Source organism: Maylandia zebra, linkage group LG7 (assembly GCF_041146795.1).
Source record: "Maylandia zebra isolate NMK-2024a linkage group LG7, Mzebra_GT3a, whole genome shotgun sequence".
In the NCBI taxonomy this organism is placed as follows: domain Eukaryota; kingdom Metazoa; phylum Chordata; class Actinopteri; order Cichliformes; family Cichlidae; genus Maylandia; species Maylandia zebra.
Window position 1 is genome coordinate 62,471,497 of NC_135173.1, and position 17,425 is coordinate 62,488,921.

Below are 17,425 nucleotides of genomic sequence, written 5' to 3' on the forward strand. Positions count from 1 at the left end.
TCGCTTTTTTTGTTGCTGCCTCTTTCACTCACTCACACACACACACACACACACACACACACACACACACACACACACACACACACACACACACACACACACACACACACACACACACACACACACACACCTCTGTAGCTCATAAAAGGGTTGGATTAAAAAAAATCTCTATGTAACAATTAGAAAGTAGCAACAAATTTAAGTATACAGGTATGTGGGCACATATATGAATACTTCTCTGTTCCACGAAAGGAAGAAAGGAACGTTGAGGCAATAGATGATGAACGGACTGGTTTTTATATAACGCTTCTCTGCTCAAGCAGTCAAAGAACTTTACACAACATCTCTTATATACAAACATTTTTTACCTTTTTTTTCTGTGTCCCAGCGCTTTCTAACATTCATACCCTTATGCTAGAACATCAAATACTAGTTGGCCTTCTCTACCTCCTGAATTACAGCCACCCAGGAAATACATTTTAAAAGACCAAAAAAAAAAAAAGAAAAGTAAACTAGGGCCCATCAGATCATATGTATTGCAGTGTTGCAGAGAGGTGCAGAGACTGAAGTTGTAGTAGAACGGGCAATATCCTTATAATTCTGTTTAGAACCACAAGATGGTGTAGTGAGTCAGTGTGGCTTCCAATCTGCCACAAGTCCAACATAAGTACTACTACTACTACTACTGATACTACCACTACTACTACTACTACTAATAATAATAATAATAATAATGCATTTTATTTAATGGCACCTTTTAAGGCACTCAAGGCACTCATCTTGTAAGCACCCCTTACAACAAATTAAATGCCCAAATCAGACCATGCATAAAATAACAGTTGAAAAAAATGTCAATACTGAGGAGGCTGAGGCCCGTGGTTCATGGTGTCATGGTCACAAATACCTACTTAAAGTAGGTTTAGGTCTTGCCACAGCGGCCATTGTTGTTCCTGCAGCTTGCTGGGCCATCTCAAAGCTTTTCGGCTGAAGTGAATGTCCTGCTGTTCTCTGTGGGATCATGCTTATTATCTACTTCAGCCCTACTGTAATTGTGGATGTGGACCAGTTACCTTTTAAAAGCAGTAATAATGTTTCCAGTTTTCCACCTGTCTTAAATATGCTGTGCTTTCCTTTATGTTCAATTTTATTTTGCCCCTCACCCCCCAACCAGTCATGGCAGAAGACTGCCCCTTCCTGAGCCTGGTTCTGTCGTAGGTTTCTTCCTGTTAAAAGGGAATTTTTCCTTTCCATTGTTGCCTGGTGCTTGCTCTTAGGAGATCACTTGATTTTTTTTTCGGATTTAATTTAATTGACTTGAAATTAAAAACCTAAAAATTCAGGTCATGGGTTCACATAGTAGAGAGCACTACATTTGTTAACTGCACTTTAAAAAAAAAATTGCATTTTTTTTTAGTTCTCCCTACTACAAAAACCACAAATAAAAGCAAGGCAGTTAGCGGCAAATCAAAATAAAGATAAAATATACAAATGTGTGTTTATTTTATATATAAATATAAAATAAACACATTTTTAAAAAATCCACTACTACGCTGTGTATTTACTTCAGTGAACACTTGTATGTTTTTGTGGTAGAAGAATATAAATTGTCCAAATATGTGAGGTTTTTTTTTTTTGGCAGCACGGTGGCACGGTGGTTAGCACTGTTGCCGCACAGCAAGAAGGTCCTGAGTTCAATTCCACCATCAGGCCGGGGTCTTTCTGTGTGGAGTTTGCATGTTCTCCCCGTGTTTGCGTGGGTTCCCTCCGGGTACTCCAGCTTCCTCCCACCGTCCAAAGACATGCAGTTTGTGGGGATAGGTTAATTGGATAAACCAAATTGCCACTAGGTGTGAGTGTGAATGGTTGTCTGTCCCTGCCTGTTGGCCCTGCGACAGACTGGCGACCTGTCCAGGGTGTACCCCGCCTCTCGCCCTATGACAGCTGGGATAGGCTCCAGCGCCCCCCGCGACCCTGAAAAAGGATAAGCGGAAGCGAATGGATGGATGGATGTGAGTTTTTAAATTAGCACTGAAATAATAATACTGTGTACTGTGAAAAAAAAAAGAGACTCAAGTTGTTCAAATGCAAAAACGACTGACGGGGATGATGTAAGGTGAGAGTGAATTTGTAAATTTGTACTGCAACTGTTTGTTTTTCTAGAAAGACAAAGCCAGAGATTAGAGAAGACTGTATAATGTTAATTATTAAAGGAGCGAGAGAGAATAAGCAGAACTTAACCACATGAAAGTGGGTCAGGGTTACATGCAGCAGAAGGTTTAGATTTCTTAATAAATCCAGATCGTTCATCACACAGTGAATATTATTAAAACCCTAAAATTGTTACACTGCTCAGGGCAGTAAAACAGAGGTGGAAAAAATGTCAGGTAGTTGAAGGATGCTGTTTAGAGAAAAGGGTGATTTCCTTTTCTTTATGTTGGTGCAATTCTGAAGTAAAACAGTGAGAAGTTTTCAAAGGTGCAAAAGCATCCAGCAGACTGTTTATTCCATTCTAGTAGTAAAACCCTGTGATGGAGAATCATTTATCTATTCCTGTCTATCATCAGGAAGACTGTCAACTTCACTGAAGAAGCCAGTTATATCAGTGTTCTTAATGTTGAGGAATAACGCTAGAACAACAGATAAGATCGAGAACATTAGAGTTTCTCATTAGAGTTATCAAGACATGATGCAAGGACCCTTGTATAGTATTATAGTATTAGTATTAGTGATAGTGTCCATATGTATATTAATCACCCATCAAAATAACATTTAGGGACAAAGGATAAACTGAGTTCGCAAACTCAGGAGGTTCAGTCAAAGTCCTTATTTAGCTACCCACTGTAGCAAGTACAGTGGGTGGTGCTATTATTATAAATGAGTAATTTCACTGAAGTATTGATCATTTTTATTCTACATAAAAGTCACATTATTTGGATTTTTGCAGAAAGTCTTCACATAAATTGCTCCATAGTGTTGCAGTGGGTTTTGTCTCATTTTAGTTAATATAATGAATGTTGAATTTTTCTTTCCAAAGTATATTGTTTAGATTTTGTGTTAACATACATTTTACATTCAGCTGGTTCTTTCTTTTGCTTTTGAATCTTTGTTTTTTGTATATTTTAAAGCATAGTTTTATTTGTGTGACCTCTCGTGGTTCATTTTCTGTTTTGAATTTGAATGAACCTCACCTGTATCCTTGTGTATCATCGTTTCTTGTGAATTCTTATGCGTCAATTACCTTGTGGTTACATCCAGATGTTTTATACGTTTTTATAGAAACAAATATTGGGACCGTTTCCCCCCCTTGGCCACATCCTTTGTTGGCTTTTTTATAACACACATTCACATTCATTCCAATAGTTTCAGCAGTCTCTCTCCAGGAATTTGCTGATATCTGTGAGTCCTTATTTTGAGACAAATCTTTATATTGAGATGGTGATTATTGTATACTCTCGCTAATCCGTTCCAAAGGTTTTGTGAAAAACCAACAGGAAATGATGAAAAGTGCAGTTACAATACAAGGGAGGTCCATATCAGGTTAAGGCAGGGGTGGGGAACTCCAGGCCTCGAGGGCCGGTGTTATCCAAAATAACAGATGATTCAAATGGCTAAATTACCTCCACAGCATTTCTTGTAGTTCTGCAGAGGCCTGGTAATGAACTAATCATTTGATTCAGTTGTGTTGACCCACGGTGATATCTAAAACCCGCAGGACACTGGCCCTCGAGGCCTGGAGTTGCCCACCCCTGGGTTAGGGTGTAGGTTACAGAGTACCTGTGTAAAGAGGTTCCACAACACACTTACTGTGGGTGACATTACCTTGGTTTGCAAGAACACTGAGAAAGTTTGGAGTAACTTTTGACCGGGATATGACTTTCAGCATGCTCATTAAACAAATACCCAGGATTTCCTTCTTTAAGTGGAATTTTTTTTTAATGAGAAACATCCTGCCTCAGTGTGATGCTGAAAATCTGGTTCTTAGATTTAAAACAACGTATTTTTTTTATTGCAGGCCTCTAAAAAATACAGGCTTAATTGTCGTTCCGGGAGTTTCAAAAAGTAGAAATAGAAACAAAGCCTGCTGTCAAACCCTTCTCCACTCCCATCTCATCCACTATCCAGAAAGAGCTCTGTTAGCTCCTCTTTAAGCCAACCTTCTTATGATTCCTCACAAACATGTGGTTTCAAACAGCAGGTGGGTGGGACTTTCCTGCTCACAGTTAGAGATATGTTTCTGAGATTACAATACTGGAGATAACCGTTGTCAGTGACATCTGGAACAGCTTCCCATAGTGTGAGAGGCAGGGTACAACCTGGACAGACCACAAGTATGTCGCACAGAGAAACAGGCAACCTTTCGCGCCTATGGGTGATTTAGAATCACCAATTAACCAAACCCCACTAAGCGCACGTCAGGACCTTTTTGCTGTGAGGCAACAGTGCTAATCAAACGTTTCGAACAGAGTTGGAATTTCTTTACCTGAATGATTGAAAATGCATCAAGACATATTTATCATGAGAAGCATTACTGTAACAGTATATATTGTATATCAGAAAATAAAAACAAGCAGGTCTTCCTGAACCTTTTATATCTATCAGTAGTGCACAATGTATTGCACATCTTTAGTGTGGTTGAACAGAAGAAGAACTGATATGGAAACACTCCAACGCAAATGTTTAATTCACATGCGAGATCTCACACTGTATATTCTCAGAACAGCTGAGTAGGTTTCTTTTCAGCTATATGTACAGATAAGGTGATAAGGATGCTGCTGAATGTAGGTCATCGTGACACAGGTGTGGATGTGGTGAAATAAACCTAACAGCCATTTTGTCTTTACATAAAACATAACAGTTTTCAATCCTCTGAGTAAGGTTTATGTGAGCGGCACAAAAATACAAGATGTGTGATAAAATGCAGCATTATTGCATATCGTTATTATTATTATTGTTATTGCCCCCCCCAAAAAAGTCCAGGGAGGTAGCCAATAAGATCAGCTGTTAGCATTGATTAGGCCCCTATTGCCCTGTTGTAAAAGCTTCTTCACCCTGCTGCCATGTGGCAAGAGGTACCGGAGCATTTGGGCCCTCACTGCCAGACTGCAAAAAAGTTTCCTCCCCCAAGCCGTCAGACTCCTAAAAAAATCAGTGACTGGACTGACACACACACACACACACACACACACACACACACACACACACACACACACACACACACACACACACACGTTTATACATGTCACTACCTCAAGCATTTATCTGTACAGTGTCATGTACACACAGACTTTCATACATCAAGGTTTTTTTGCACAACCTACTGTCATTGTTGCACCTTTCTATTGCACTGTTGTGTCTGCAATGTGTTGTATCTGGTGTTGCACGTTATGTAGTCCTGTGTTGATTGTGCCTTATAAGTTATATGTAGCAGCATAGTGTTGGAGGCGCACTGTCTCGTTTCACTGTGTACTGTACCACTGCACATGGTTGAAATAACTATAAAGCCACTTGATGGCTCCTGCACTCATAAAATCTATAAAATTCTATAATCATATGTTCCTTATCGCATATCAGTTGTTTGTGTGCGTTTTGTGGCCCAAAAATTCATAAATTATATGTAAATAGGAAGTCTGTAAAATTTCTGAAATTACACTGTGACTGGAAGCAAGGTTTGTTTTCACTCTTTCAGTTATAAATTTCACATTTATTAAAAAAAACTAAACAGGCTCAGTTCTGGTCAGTGGATTTCATTAATAAATAAAATTCTGTATTCATGTAATAAGAAGATTTCAGTCAGCTGAGTGGGTGTCCTCGTTGAGTTCAATCATATAATATTTCTTTAGTAGTTACACAGCAACTCCATGCCATGAGGCCGCCCTTCCAACAGACGCATTTATTCTGCCCTCCAGCTCTTGCTTGCATGCAGTGTAGCAGCTGATCAGGCCACTTCAAGCATTTCTCTCTGATGGAGGGATGTACTCCAGACCAAGATAAGCAAATATCTCCTCCTCTGATGTAGCTCTCAGATATTTATTCTGTACAAAAGGAAAACAAGTATGATTCCATCACGCCATCTTCATTTAATTAAGCTGAAATATGGCAGGTATAATATGCACTTAAAGGAAGAAGTAGAAGTAGTTGGCATGGGAAAAAAAGGGGGGGGGGGGGGCGCTAATCTTTTCTCAAGGGTTCACATGAGAAACTGGAAGTGTAGTGAAGGGTTAATGCGTTTAAGAGAAAAGAGAAAATTAATACTGAACAGAACTGAGTCCCACTTATTGTTGTGGCCCTCCACAACAGACCCAATCACTCATGCAGCCACTTTTAACTTAAAAGACTTTCCTGTTAGAAGCAAAATATCTGTTGCTTCTAACAGTTTGTGGAGTGATTTCTGTGTAAAGAGCATGGGACAAACTTCCTGCTGAAATCCAAATGTGTTTCTTAGTGCTCAGAGTACTGCCTTGCCTCAACAGTACCTCAAGAGCACTTCTGCTCCCGGCTTCAACAGTGAGCAAAACTAATAAAGTATATCTTAAAAATAGACTCTCTAATCGCTAACACTACAAAAAAAAGGCTTTATTTTTCTTTTTTCGATTTACCTGTGTATTATCAAATAGGGCGTGACTGCTCAGAGACATGTTCTTCTCGTGCCCAGCCCAACGTCGCAGCTCCCTCTCAAACAACTGCACAGACAGAAGGAACATTAAACAATATAACATAGAAAAGCAGGGAAAAAGAAGGAGGCAATAGATTTTTGAAAGAGGACAAAGGTCAGGCGTGAGCGATCACCTTGGATCCGGTCCAGCCCAGCACAGCAAAAGCAAATTGACTGATCGGAGAGACCACCAGGTCCACCCTCACAGCTCTCCATATTTTGTGTGATGCAGCTTCCATCTGGTAATTCTTACTGAGCTCACATAATTGTTGATCTGTGTCCACCTGCATGTGAGGTCTGAGAACATCCTTGGTTTTCAGATCATTTTGCTCCTCTGGCTGCGTGCTTTCTTGTTCCTTCCCTTTGGTCAGTTTAAAGATGGAGAAACACCTTTCAAAGCGGTCCATGTTGGAGGCAGGCCGAGCAGGGCCATCCTTCGACTCCAGGTATGAGTTTCTGGTAGTTTTCTGGTACAACAGAAATCCCTGAATAGACAACAACCAGTTCAGATCAGAAACATATGTCATATAGAGTTGTGAGGAAAGTTTATATGAACTCATCATGGACCTGAATTCACTGCAATTTAGAGCTTTCAATTACTGCTTTGAAATATTCTTTTTCCAGGGTGAATGATTGCATAGCATGCATTGGATGCACAAGTTTAAATGCATTTTGAATTTTCTAAAATCCAGAGGGACAAAAATTACATATACAGACTCAATATATACACACATACAGTCACTTAAAGCTTTAAATAAGTGGCGCTGAAGGTTATACAATTTCTTTTCATGACTTAACTACAACTGATACTTTCTCTTTGGAAGCATAAAAAAGTTCTTGTTTAACAGTATTCATTGGACTGAAAACAGTGAGAATATAAACTCTGAATGGAGAGTGTAGATTTCCACAGATTGTGAAGGTCTTTTAGAGCCATTTCTGAATAATGGCAGATTCCAAGGTCATCAGTTCAAACAACTGTATGCAAGTACAAATTTTCAGGCGTGTCACCACTTTTCCAAGATCTGGAAAAGAGCCAAACTGTCACCCTGAGATGGGAGGAAACTGTTTAGGATGATTAGGAACAATCCAGAAACCACTAAGGCTCAAGCCTGTCATTCACTGGAAACAGCTGACCTCTGACCTTGGGTTCAAGGTCACCAGGATTCAAACATGTCCCAGATATTTAGCAGATGCACCTTTAACATCAATTTGATACTCATATGTCACCTCATTATCAAGTTATCACATTCAGACTTGGGTGTGTACGCCGCCTGCACACCAGGGTGACAACAATATCCCAACAGCCCTTTACCACTGAGAAGTAAAAATCTGAATCAGAATAGTTTAACCCCAGAGGAAACTGTGTTGATTTGTTTCAAAGGATTTAATAAATATCAATTGTCTCAAAAGTTACCTGTGATTCCAACCAGGCGACCACTTTAGGCATCAGTCCCACCTCTTTGCCTTCCTCTGGGTGCGTTATCAGAAAGTCAACATCGTGGCCCGTCAGCTTCCCTCTGTGAAAATACCACAGTTCATATTTCTATTAAATTGCAGAGGGCAAGTTTAAAATTTGATTTGGTTCAAGAAGTGTTTACTTGTTGCTCATGTAAAATTTTCTTTAAACCGCATGTATAAACAATAATTTTGACAATATAGAGCTCATTGAGATATTTTAGGCTGTGAAGATTTTGAATGTGCTATCAGATGTACTGTGTGCGAATATTTGTGCTTTCACCTCCTGAATCCTCCGGTCAGAGCAACTTGTGATCCTGTTAGCACAGAATCGACAGCTTTCTGCACAATCTCCCCGATGGCATCTGCTTCTGCTTTAGTGACCGGCTCGTTGAGGTCATCGTAGTGCTCAAGACCTTGATGATGAGAGTGTATTTATTATTTTTTAACAATTTTATTTTATATAGGACACGAGGAAAGGCGAATTACCAAGCAACCAAGTGAACACATTATTTTTTTTAATGCTACACAATGTCATTAAAAAGTATTTCCCAACTTCCACACTTTCTCAGATATCTTTTTTTCATATTTATCATTAACAGGTGATTGCGACTGTCAAAAATCTTTAATATTAGACCCATCTCATTTTGTCAGTTTTGATGATCCCCAAGACTTTTAAGGCAATATTATGTGGACTGATGAGCTGAACTGTTTGGGGGTTTTCATAAAAAGATCAGTCAAACATGGAGGTGATAGTGTGACGGTATGGGGCTGCTTTGCTTCTCCAGGACCTGGACTGACCAAAATTGATGGAACATGAATTCTGCTCTCTACCAGAAAACCCTTAAAGATAATTATGACAGCAAGTCTGTGAACTCTAAGCATGCTGCAGTGCCTTCAATCCAACTATTGTGTAAATTGCTACCAGATTTTTTTAATTTTTTTTTTTAAATCATGCAAAGAATTGCTTTTTGTTTTAAGATTAATGTTTAATTTGTTTCTCACCTCTCCTCCAGATTGCACCAAGCCTCCAGCTGGCCAGACAGGAACTTCCAAACAAGTCTGGCTCTTTTTGGCCTCCTTTTATGGTAAAGTTCCTGGGAGGGAATGTGCCAGGTGTAGTGTGAAGTGGGGGTGGGGTTTCATGAGGTTAAAGAATCTGTTGATGTTGAACGTTTACAGAGTTGGGGAATTTTCTAAATATATTTGTGTTAATGTTCTCACTGTTAACTTATCATCATTATATTTGAATGACAGATTGAGCATCGTTATTAATTTGTTTAATTCTTAATTGCTATTTAATTCAAGGAGTGGGAGGAGCCACTGGTTATTTAGTCGTGTGCCGAGTCACGATGGAGAGTGGACCATAGTGGCTTACATCAGGGGCCGTCGTTACAGTAGTTTAGCCCACTGCAGAGTTGTTTCTATTTAGATTAGGATCATATTTCAGGTGTTATTTGTTTCTCAGTAAAGTCTTTCTAGTTTGAGTTTTTATTTAGTTGGCTGTACTGTATTTGTGACACATTAGATCACAGATGTGAAAGAAAGAATAAAAAGACTGGACTGTCAGCTTTCAGAACAACATATTGCTGCCTCCACCACTCGGTCAACCCTCGGAAGAATGTCTAGCCACACATAGTGTCATGCCCTGCAGCTCAAGGTCAGTTGGGTTATGCAGCTGGATAAAAAAAAAAAAAAAAAAAAAGGAGTGTCCTAGTCAAAGTCTGGACTCAAGTCAGATTGAGAAATTCTGGCTTGACCTTAAGACAGGCCGCACATGCTTGCAAACCCTCCAATGAGGCTAAATAGTTTTTTTATTTTGAAAAGACATGTGATGACTTTTTTAAGGCCCATTCAAAAGAGAGACAGACACACAAAGACACAAGAACTCACCTGACATGCTTTAACTTGGACACCAGTTAAAGAGGAGACAGCATACATACGCCTGCTCTGATCATTATAGTAAGAAAATCATCCTCATTCAAGAATGCCAAGAAAAACAAAGCTAACAAACCTGATTTTTGTGCTCGATTAAGTGTTTGTCCTGAATGTCGTAACTGCTCAAGGTTGTATATTCCCTCTCTAATCCATCGGTCAGCAGTTTTGGCTCCAACTCCAAAGATACCAGTCAAAATCTGAAATACATTTATTTAAAAACATTAAGGACAACAGTACATTTGTACCACTTTGGCGCAGGGCCTAAATCGCCCTCCACCTATGTGTTTGCACATGACCCATAGCACACTGATGAGCTAAACACAGTTTTATAGTAAACGTTATTCTTATTTACAGCCCCTCCAAAGAACAACAGAAGGCTCTGTCACCATCTTGCACGTAAGAGATTCAAAGTTTACATGGTTTCAGGACATACTTATGGTGTGTGTCATGTCATTGCTAACTCCTGATCATAGAACAGTGATAAGAGCAGGAAAGTTTAGAGCAAATCAGTATTTCCTAGATTTGAGTTGCTTGATACAAAATCTTTAAATAGTGGATAACATGTTGTGTTACAGGTTGCATAAATAAAACTAAGAATGTTAGTCATTAGATAGATTTTTGCTTGCGATTACAAGCCAAATTCATGATCTGTGTACATTAAGCAAAACTGTACAGTGAAAGCAGTAAAACAGTTGATATCATTTCATTAGAAAATGAAATAACTATATTTTCCTTCAAAGTGGGGTCTATTAAGCTTTTCCTTTTCTGTCATAAAAGCATACAATTACAGTAACAAATTCCATAATATTGTCATCTCAAGCACACAGCTCTGGCTATGAGCACTGCTGAGGCCCCATCCTCCTGCTGTTCAAACCTTCTTTGTGAGGGACAGCCAATAAGAAGAAAGTTGGTCTACAGGAGATAAAACTGGGGTTTTTTTGGCAGAGAATCAAGTATAAAACATTCAATGATAAGTGAGAAATCTGAATTATTCAAAGCTACTCCGGTAAAGCAAGAAAAAAAAAAACCCCCAAACAAACAAGTTTGCAGCAAAGCAACTGCCGATGCCTGTCTCAGCAAGCAAAGCCCCCAGCATCCAACATCAGCATGGCAGGGATGAAGGCACTTATATTGCTTAGTTATGACAACAGCATTATCATCCTTCCAGTAGAAAAGGGTGCATGCATGGTTTTGCTGAACCAGAAAGACTATCATAAGAAACTTATGAGCCTCTGAAACAAGACCCAGGAAGTGGTTACAGGAAGAGGGTGATAGACTGTCTGAAGCGGTTAGAACAAGAGAATGCTTTTGACCAGACATCATACCACAGGTTGCCAAGGGCAAGCTATGCAGTCTGTATGGTTTACTGAAGATACTAAACAGGATATACATTTAAGATCAATTGTCTGTATGATCAACTCGGTCACTTGTAACATCTCAAATTTTCTGGTCTCAATCCTCAACCCATTGGTAGGCAGATCACCGGGTAGGATATGAAAAATGACAGGTTAGCCTTCTTAGACTGTAAGATTTCCATCAGTAATGGAGGACATTTAAAAGTTGATGTGTATCATAAACCAACGCAAACAGATCAGTATTTAAGCTTTGACTCTCATCATGTTATTATTAGTAGTATTATTAGTATTAGTATTATTATTACAGGACGCTAAAACACAGAGCGAACGCCATCACCACAGACAAGCGGCCAGGGAAGCAGAAGAACATCATACCAAGAAAGCCCTGATTAAATGTGGTTAGCCCAGCTGGACATTTGTCAAAGCTGGAATGTTGTCTAAAGAAAGCTCCTGCCTGCGCCAGAAACTGGTCCACCCCAAGGATTGGGTCCCCCGACACAAACAGAGTAAAATAGTCTACACTGTTAAGTGCCAGAAAGGTTTGCCATGATTCTGAGAAACCAAACAACTTCTGGCTAAGCAGATGACACAAACAGAAGAGCTAACTCGTCAGGCCAGGACTCTGCAGTCTATTCACACCTACAGACCAGTGGACATTGTTTCAATGATGAGGATGTACACATCTTGGACAGGGAGGAATGCTGGTTTGAGCGGGGAGTCAAGGAGGCCATTTACGTGAAAAGGGAAGAACCATCTCTGAATCGAGGAGGGGGGCTAAGGGTTATTCAAACTGTCATGACCTGTCATGGTCATGACAGTTTGAATAATAATTATCAAGAGAGCCCATTGTTTGCCAGTGGTGCTAGTTTCAGGTACTGTGCAAATGTATTGTTTGTAAGGTTGACTTTTTGAGTCAATTGGATGAGTCCGAATGAACAGAAACAACCTTTTGGGAGCTTGAGTTAAAAAGTATTAAGTTAGAAAGGAGAAGAATAATTTTATTTCCTAGTGATAGCTAAGTTGGACCTATTCCCTTTAGATTTTTAACAGCTGCTTTTGAACAAGGGGACACACCTGCAGCAGATTTTAAAATGCCTGAGATACCTTTAGTGCTTTGTACCGCTTTGACTGCTTGGTGGATTCAACCTCACTTGACACTCCATTCTCCAAAACATCCTGCAAGACCAGAGAATTTAAATGAATTTAAACTACATCTTGTTAGGGGGTGAACATGGAATGCTAAAAATTTTCACTTACTTTTATAACTCTAAGCGAGTGTTCTCCAAGACAAGGCAGACCCCTGAGCTGTGACATGCTTATCACCTGTGTGGGGAGCGCCTTCATCAAGGCAGCAGCTCGTCGAAAGGCAACGCCTCGTCCGTCCTCATTATTGAGCTCAGCGTTTTCAGCTAAAAGCGACAAGGCATCCTGAGGCAGAAAATGCAGTTCTGACATATGTGTTAGCTAACATGGCACCTAAAATCAGACTTCTGTGTTTGCTTGGGGTGGGGGGTAGAGGGCTTACAGTCAAGTTGCTGTTATGGTTGTCCAGAGTGGTTCGTCTCTGACAGGCATAGCTGGATACTGAGAACAAAGCAACCTCTGCTTCACTGATCTGCTGCTCCTGGAAGACAAACATAAGGACTTAAAGTCTTCAGTATAACCTGAAACCAATGCCTATTTGGTTTAAAATACATGTTGGTTAACTTAAAGCTAGCTTTGGAATGGATAGAGCAGGAATGATTACAGCAGGGTGATGTTAAACTTTTGCAAAAGCCGAACCTCAAATCTGTGGTATGTGCTAGGCTTCATGTCAGGAAAAGCCAGCTTCATGTTTAAACCAAGCCTAAAATGTTAAACTCTTACCAAAAATACATTTTAGGATTATACCAAAAACTCATTGGCTAATAAACCAAATTATCAAACCAAATTGGTGAGGGACATTTAACCAAGTATAGGGTTTTCTGACAGACCATTTTCTTGCTCCATTATTCACTGTGGTCTGAGAGTAAAAATTCTTTGTGGTTCCGAGCTATTGTTCCCATTGCGCTCCCAGAACACTCACAACTTTGGAAATTCTCACCTTGACCTGAGCCTCCCCTGGCTGAGGCCTACAGAGTTTCTCAAACATGCACACTTGCCCAATTTCTTCTTACCATCATACGTGGAAGAAACAAAAATGAGTGAGTGCATCAGAGACATACAAAGTTAAGAGGCTTGTACTCTGTTGGGAAACGCAATTACCTGCCTGCACTGCTAAACCAGAAAGCATTGCAATTTCTGACTGAGGAAACTTACAACAGTTTCTGAGGAGGAAACCAGGGAAGTCCCCAGGAGTGACAAAGAAAGCAAGAAAAGCAAGAAACAGTTGATTCAATTTTCCTTCAATTCAATTCAGTTTTATTTAGCATCACAACAGTAGTTGCCTCGAGTTAGTGAATGAGTAAAAGAGAATGCCAGATGATAGGCATAAGTGGAGGACAAGAAAACACATCTGTCAGTCTGAGACGGGAAACTCGCTACAGTTATTTTTTAACAAATAAGTGTAATAGTAAACTTCAATGCAGATGGAAGCCTTTTTAATGAATGCGGTTTATTAAAAGTAGCTTTGTCAGGAGTGGTCACTAGATGTACCAGTTTCTGCTCATTTTGAATTTGATGGCAGCAACATATGTCAAAAAAATTTGGACAGGGCTGTGTTAACCTCTTCCAGCAAAAGACCAGCCGATGGACTTTTGTAAGAGGAGTGTTGTTGTATTGTTGTGTGACATAGGATTCTACCGACTCAACAGTCTCAGGTTTTAGATTCGTTTCATGTGAAAATGTTTTCAACCGGTGAAAGGTCTTGACTGCAGGCAGATCAGTTCATAGCCATGCTGCTGTAACTGATGCAGTATGTTGTTTAGCAGTCGAATGTGAACTATGCAAGGCCTTCACTGAAAGTAATTTTACCATCTCACTGCTTTTTGTCCTGACATAAAAAATAGATGTGAGCCTTTCTAAATTCTAATTATAACTTACCATCTTCTAGGAGTTCACTCAGCTAATGATGAAAAACTTAATAGACCTCATAGTTACTGATCACAGATCAATGAAACAAAAAGTCATTTTTGGCAATTTAGTGTCAATAGACAAATAAAGCTGTATAAAGACTGATGGTGTCAGTGTGCAATTACTCCCTAATGGCAAGTAAAAGCATTTTACGCATGATATGTGATTTGTCACTTTATCATCAGAGAGTTGCTCTATAGGTTACTATTACTATAAACTGCTTGTATTTATTTAGTACATATTTACATTCAGTGAAAACACCTATTACTACAAAACAAAGCCTCAGATTTTCGGTTTTGATATCATGGATGTGTAAAATGAAAATGTACCTGTAGTTTATGTCTATGTGTTATCTCCACAGGATGACCAGCACGCATGCTCTCTGTGTACCAGCTGACGTCCAGGAGGTGAACTCTAAGGCTCTGACCCCTTCCCTGAGACTCTAGCCACGTCCTGACCTCAGTGCCACAGTTATTCTCAGAAATAACATGTGTGACGCTTTCACTGTGGAGAAACAGCAGATTAAAAGTAGAATGACTCATACACTTTGGATTCTGTGAAGGAGGGTTTGAAGACAGATTTACCTTAATACATTTCATTTTAGGCTTCCGCGAAACCTACATTTTCCAAGTTATACTTGCTTTCCCGTGACATTTGTATCAGTGGATTTGTGACACTTCTCACCTGAACACGTCCGCCACCTGAAAGCCTTTATTTCGTCCGAGTTGAGAGAGGAAAAATCTTCGGCTGGCTCCCATTTTTCTTTCCAACAGGAACAAAACAACTTGAGAGAACTTGTTTGGTACCTTATGTCCACTGCTGTCACTCACAGTATTCCCAGCATCCGAGGGGAGAGTTTTTCTTCGTTTTAGTGGCACCATGGTACACAACAAAACTATTTAATAGAACTCACTGGGTAGTTTGACACCAGGTCCGGTTCACTTTAGTCACAAGTTCATGACGTTTGTTCTCCTAGCTTGTCTTTTTCTTTAACTATTTTTGATAAAATTACAATTTCTAAACATACGACACTGTAACCTACATGAATGAACCTGACTCACTGGGTGAGGTTTAAGCTGTGAGGTAGGTTTGTGGGGAAAGATCCCCAATTTCAGTAACAAACGTGAATGACTGCGACCGGATGCAGCTGTGTAGCTGCTGCACCGGTGTCTCGTCACTCCTCCTGTGCACTACCAAAATAATTCCGACTGGAAATGATCGGAAGGTTTTATTTTATTTATAAGACCTCCACGTCAATTATTATTATTATTATTATTATTATTATTATTATTATTACTTGGTTACGCAGTGTGTATCCATCTCACCCTATCTGTTCTATATAGAACAGATAGGGTGAGATGGATATTAGAAGAATATTCTTCTATTACACCAGCTCTTTCCATATCCTCCTTTACTACATCCATAAACCTTAGTGGTGTACGATACTAAAAAATTTGGTATCAGTCCAGTATCAAGTAAGTACAGGTACAGCATTGTTGATACTTACCGGCGCTTTTAACGCATAAAGGCTGTTTATATAGGAGACATCAGTTTGATATGATTTATGAAGTGAGTCTTCAACAATTTGCAACTTCTGAATCCATTTTAATGACTGCTAAATAAACTAAACTGTTTTGTTTTGTTGTGCCTCCATAGTCCTAAGAAATCTAGGGTAAAAGTCTGAAAATAAAAGCCTGAAAATTTCACTGGTCTTTATTACCATCAGAATGAATCTGAATCTGTAATTTTGGACATATACTGGCTAGTCAGAATATGAAAATAAATAAATAAATCAAGCAGTCCTGTCCCATAATTGAGCACACACTAATAAAAAAAATTGCAGTAACAAAATAGTGGGTTGAATTTCTCTATTAAATGAATTTTCACAGTTCATTTAAATTTCACAATACTTCAAAATAACGTACATTTATATAGTTCGTATGAAATTAGAGAAGGTTTAACTGAAAATGCTCTAAAAGACTTATTTGATTATTTGAGATAGAGTGGCCTAAGTCTCGAAAATGAAAAATATGCATCAATTTATCAATATTATTTTCTCCCTTCCCTCTAGTACCTTCTACAAACTTCAGAATTGTGTTTTATTTGGATTAAACTATATCTACTGATATTTTTTTATTATTTTGTGATACTATTGTTGTATTTGCTCAATCCAGTGTGAAAACAAAAAACTAAAACCAACCAAAAGAAATAAAAACTACAATTAGCTGCTGAATCATTTCGTTTATCAGTTGTAGCTCAGGCTACAGCAAAAGGAAGCGCAAAGATTTGATTGATTAGATACATAGAGCAATCAGTAGAGAAATCTCTTTTCATAAGTAAAAAAACAAAAAACAAAAACAGAGGAACGTAGATTGAGTTACTATATGAGTTTATTTGATCATGTCACCATTTTATGGGATTTTAATGTGACAGCGTGATTTTGCACATAGATACGAATACCAGTGTTTAGGTTTAGGTTAGTTGTTACAACTGTTAGCTGTTAGTTCTGAAAGCATAGCACTCATTTTATTCATATTTCTGGACTGTCTTTGTTGTATGTTTTAGTTTCATAATCCACCTAAAAAAGTTCAGGAGGGAGGCCAGTTGCACACCTGGATCCTCATCCTGTTGTTATGTCTGCTAAACATGGATCACTCTGCTGTTTTGTTTAAGGGAGATGGCGTCCCTGCCATGGCAAAGATAATAAAAATAATTTAGATTTTTGAATAGAAATCCTTAATACTTAAATAGCTTAACGGTGCAAACATGTTAGCATCAAAATATTTTCAAGATGCGGGATTAGTAAAGGATATTTTATCTCGTAATATTTCAGGATTGGTTTTGTTATGCTTGGTGACTTAATGTCACTATTAAACTTAAATAAATGCAAACTAAAGTAATAAAAGCACTCTGAAGCCGTGCTGTACACGGTGTTCTCAGTCCTCTCTCCTCCCACTCAGTGTGATCATATGAT

At 39.0% G+C, this 17,425-nt stretch overlaps 1 protein-coding gene across 1 annotated transcript; it reads right to left on the reverse strand.

Moving 5' to 3' along the window:
- Nucleotides 1-4,658: 4,658 nt before the first annotated feature.
- polm (polymerase (DNA directed), mu) lies at nt 4,659-15,650 on the reverse strand. The gene is made up of 11 exons (XM_004569397.3): nt 15,136-15,650; nt 14,781-14,955; nt 12,926-13,024; nt 12,658-12,828; nt 12,505-12,576; nt 10,122-10,242; nt 8,391-8,523; nt 8,067-8,169; nt 6,787-7,137; nt 6,597-6,680; nt 4,659-6,032 (listed from the first exon to the last, which is right to left on the reverse strand). Exons 1-11 carry the CDS (start codon nt 15,330-15,332, stop codon nt 5,946-5,948), a joined length of 1,593 nt encoding a protein of 530 aa, XP_004569454.3. The 5' UTR covers nt 15,333-15,650; the 3' UTR covers nt 4,659-5,945.
- Nucleotides 15,651-17,425: the final 1,775 nt, after the last annotated feature.

What these genes read in the sequence shown, in the direction of transcription:
- polm (XM_004569397.3), bottom strand. Translation starts at nt 15,332, where the DNA reads ATGGTGCCACTAAAACGAAGAAAAACTCTCCCCTCGGATGCTGGGAAT. An exon ending in AGCGGTACAAAGCACTAAAG is followed by an intron (nt 10,243 to 12,504) that starts GTATCTCAGGCA and finishes AATGTATTTCAG; the next exon opens with ATTTTGACTGGTATCTTTGG. An exon ending in TAATCGAGCACAAAAATCAG is followed by an intron (nt 8,524 to 10,121) that starts GTTTGTTAGCTT and finishes CTCATCATCAAG; the next exon opens with GTCTTGAGCACTACGATGAC.